Source organism: Microtus oregoni, unplaced genomic scaffold (genome assembly GCF_018167655.1).
Source record: "Microtus oregoni isolate MIOR12 unplaced genomic scaffold, Mior012 000033F_ref0000390, whole genome shotgun sequence".
In the NCBI taxonomy this organism is placed as follows: Eukaryota; Metazoa; Chordata; class Mammalia; order Rodentia; family Cricetidae; genus Microtus; species Microtus oregoni.
Window position 1 is genome coordinate 28,066,800 of NW_024543092.1, and position 3,017 is coordinate 28,069,816.

Here is a 3,017-nt window from a genome sequence, read left to right on the forward strand (position 1 = left end):
ACAAATTTCTGTAGCTTCTTTGAAACTATAAAAAAAAGGATTCTTTCTAAGTTTTTGGAAGGTTAAATATTTATCCATATTGCTGCTCAAGTTAACAATTACGTTTATCTGGTAAATGTATTCATTATAAATACACATATTGTAGTCCTGTAAGCATGCTTTCCTATTTTAGCCAATTCTTATGGTAAATTACAATTCTTATTCTCATTTTATAGACTGATGATGAAGCAGGTGTGTGAAATACCAGGGAATAAATTCAAGGTGAGTGAGAAGAGGAAGAACAAGAACTCTCATTCAGTTCCTACAGTTCTTTAAATGATGTACTAGATTACTGTTTCCACACATTCACACAGTTTTGCCAATTGTTTTGCTACCTCTACTATATAATGCTATATAGGAAGGGTGATCTAAAGGTGGGCTAAGATGAAAGAGTTCTTCCAAGAGCACAGAAACTATCATTCTCTTATTGAATGAAATTTTAAATCTATCATTATGCATCACCCTATGATATGACCTATTTATAAATCTGCATCAAATGAAAATATTTCTGAAATGGTGTACAAGTAAATCATTAAGTAATACACAGGACAGTTTGTAGAGCAATGCTTTTTTAACATGAAAATATGATTATATAGTTCAGTGATTTGAAGTGAATAATACTTTAAAGTTCAGGAGATAAAAGTAACTAGAAGAATCAAAATCTTATAATTAACATTGTCAATTTTTCTGCTAATGTTAGGCAGAAAACATAGTATTTCTGTTATCATAGAACATAGAAGAAAATATATAAATTTGTATAAAATTATGACAAACATCTGTTTGGTGTATATGAAGAACCAAACCAGGAAGTCTTTTAAAGATCCTTAGTTGACAGCCAGTATTTAGTGATCTCACTTAATAATGGTTTTGTTCTTATACCTGTATAATAGTGCTTTTCTCTAAGTTGATAAAGAATAACAACAACACAGGCTATCTAAAGCTCTAAAAGCAGTCCTTCTGCAAGGCACTTAGTAACCAGTGCATGAACATAGTCTTGTTATGAACTACTTCAGAATTTTCACATGGACTTAATTATTACAGATTCTTAATTATTACAAAATAACATATACCTACTTTCAATGTACCCTCAGGACCATCTCCCCTGAACTTTTTGCACAAGATTATGTTCTGTTTTGTTGCTTTTTTATGTAATTACATAAAACATAGGTAAATTGAAATTAGATCAAAATGTTTGTGGCTTCACAATTAGAAAACGCTACTATTAAATTCTATTAGTGGCACTCCTTCTCCCGCTTCCGCTGCTATTAACTTCTCTAGCTACTGCTCACTAATGAATACCAGTGTGTTTCAGTTTATGGTGCTAGTTTCCAAGATCCTTTTTTACTACAATTCACTAATACTTTACCAGTCAAATAATGGTTTAACTTTTCTGGCTCTCCATTTCCTGTAAATAAACTATAGAAAATTTGCCTTTACTTGAATGCTATTGCAATGAACAAGTATACATCCTACTATCCTTTGTGAGTTTAACTGCCTCTAGGAGAATAATTTGAACCCTTTTAAAACTATGATTCATCCCAAACATTCAGCACACTTGAGACTGCCTAGAATATTTTCATATTTTATTCATATTATTAAACTTTCCAGTTATCTCCATGCAGAAGGCAACTCAATAGTTTCAAGTAATCATAAATATCTAGAACTCTTTCTGGAATAGTAAAGAATAGTTGGTTATATTTTATTGATTAACAGAATAAAATTAAATTAAATTAAAAAAAATTAAATAAACATGAGGGTGTATCAATTTTCCCCCAGGAGATATGATTAACTGTCTCACGAACTAGATGGAATACAGGAACAACGTGACTGAGTTTCTTATCCTGGGACTCTCACAGAACCCACACATGCAGAAAATTATATTTGCTGTTTTTCTGGTCATCTATATCTTCTCTATGACAGGAAATTTGCTCATTCTGATCACCATTGCAAACAGCCAACTGCTGTGTTCCCCTATGTACTATTTTCTGGCCTATCTCTCCTTCATTGATGCCTGCTACTCCTCTGTCAGTACTCCTAAGCTGATTGTTGATTCACTCCATGAAAGGAAGTCCATTCAGTTCAATGGATGCCTGACTCAAATCTTTGGGGAACATTTCTTTGGAGGGGCTGAGGTCATCTTGCTTACTGTCATGGCCTATGACCGCTATGTAGCCATCTGCAAACCTCTGCACTATGCAGCCATCATGAACCAACAACTCTGTAATTTACTTGTGGGAGTATCATGGGCTGGAGGCTTTCTTCATGGAGGTATACAAATTCTTTTCATTGTTGGACTTCCTTTCTGTGGCCCCAATGTCATAGATCACTTTATGTGTGATCTGAACCCTTTGCTTGATTTAGCCTGTATTGATACACACATTCTAGGTCTCTTTGTTGCTGCAAACAGTGGTTTCATCTGTCTGTTAAACTTCCTCCTTCTGCTCATCTCCTACATGGTCATCCTGTGCTCCCTAAGGACCCACAGTGCAGAAGGAAGACACAAAGCCCTCTCTACCTGTGTTTCTCACATTATAGTGGTGATCTTATATTTTGTACCTTGCATATTTGTGTACATGAGACCTGCAGCTACATTACCCATTGATAAAGAGGTTGCTATTTTTTATACTGTAATAACTCCCATGCTAAATCCATTAATCTATACTTTGAGAAATAGTCAGATGAAAAATGCCATTAAGATATTTTTTAGTAGAAAAATTCAGGCAGAGGACAAGTAAACCAACAATCATGCAACTTCAAATAGACTGGAAAAATAATAGAATGAATACTTTAGATGATCTCAGTATGGAAATATTATTTACACAATGAAGAAACAAATAAATCCTAAATTTGAGTTGCACAGAGATAAGCATAAATGAGTGCCCCAAATGGGAAGAGCCTAACTCAGGTTGCTTAATTTACACAACACACACACACACACACACACACACACTGCCTCTCTTTTATGCCAAGTTCCAACT

The 3,017-nt window shown here is 34.2% G+C and overlaps 1 protein-coding gene across 1 annotated transcript; it reads left to right on the top strand.

Moving 5' to 3' along the window:
- Nucleotides 1–222: 222 nt before the first annotated feature.
- On the top strand, nucleotides 223–2,774 carry LOC121466467 (olfactory receptor 4C46-like). The gene is made up of 2 exons (XM_041680200.1): nucleotides 223–233; nucleotides 1,856–2,774. Exons 1-2 carry the CDS (start codon nucleotides 223–225, stop codon nucleotides 2,772–2,774), a joined length of 930 nt encoding a protein of 309 aa, XP_041536134.1.
- Nucleotides 2,775–3,017: the final 243 nt, after the last annotated feature.